The following is an 839-nucleotide window of genomic DNA, read 5'->3' as shown; positions in this document are numbered from 1 at the left end:
AAAAAAATTAAGATAAAATTTAACTCTACTTTTATCTCCTAACGAAATATAACCTAAACAAGCAAATGTCTTTCTTATTTGTTTTAAAGAGAAAAGTTTAATGGCTTACAATTTTTATTTATATTAGCTAGTATACACATTCTACTAGTATATTTAAGTTTTTTTTAATATCAGTTTATAAAAATACACTAATGACTAAATACGAATTAAAAAATAAATAAATTGTATTAATTTTGTAGCGTTTTTAGTTGGATTATTAATTAAAATTGATTTTTCAGGAAAATAAGGCCAAAGATGACTCTGCCAATCTTCCTGAGGTTAGCTGCGCTTGGTTTCCTTGAGTAAGTCACTTCAAACCCTTTTTTTTCACGTATTCAGTAAACTTTTGAAAAAGTTTAGGGGCAGCAACTTTTGTATTTTGTAGTCAGCACTTAATCATCAAAAGTAGAGTGAGTGATTTTCTATCATTGGATGTAATCTCACACCATTAAATAGATTATTAATAACCAATTGATGATTACAAAACACAAAAATTACTGTCCCCTAACACTCCTCTAAACTCTTTATTCGCATATCTGATATCATTCTCTTCGTGGGCCCATGTGAAAACACCATCGAAGTGAAAATAATGCATGCATGCATGCATTTTCCATCTAGCTAGCTATGCCTATTATAATATATGCCCTTGTCTTAACAAGTCAAATCAAATAATAACAGTAATAGAACTGATTGTTTCCTAATGAATTTTAGGATAAATTTGTAAATGTCAAAGGAAAGTAAAAAATATTATATAAGTTTTTTAAAAAAATTTAGGATGAAATTATAAGGAGATTTTAGGA

The 839-nt window shown here is 27.5% G+C and overlaps 1 protein-coding gene across 2 annotated transcripts in view; it reads left to right on the top strand.

The window, feature by feature from the left end:
- The window catches only part of LOC107623943 (WAT1-related protein At1g44800), a 10,384-nt gene that overhangs the window by 746 nt on the left and 8,799 nt on the right, over positions 1-839 (top strand). For both annotated transcript variants that reach the window (XM_021113247.1, XM_016326353.2), the window contains exon 2: positions 279-341. In XM_021113247.1, coding sequence (XP_020968906.1) covers positions 279-341 — 63 coding nt within the window. The remainder of the gene's footprint in view (positions 1-278; positions 342-839) is intronic.

This window comes from Arachis ipaensis, chromosome B10, assembly GCF_000816755.2.
Source record: "Arachis ipaensis cultivar K30076 chromosome B10, Araip1.1, whole genome shotgun sequence".
NCBI classification, from domain to species: Eukaryota; Viridiplantae; Streptophyta; class Magnoliopsida; order Fabales; family Fabaceae; genus Arachis; species Arachis ipaensis.
Note: the sequence above shows the minus strand (reverse complement) of the source record. Positions and strands in the feature narration are given on the sequence as shown.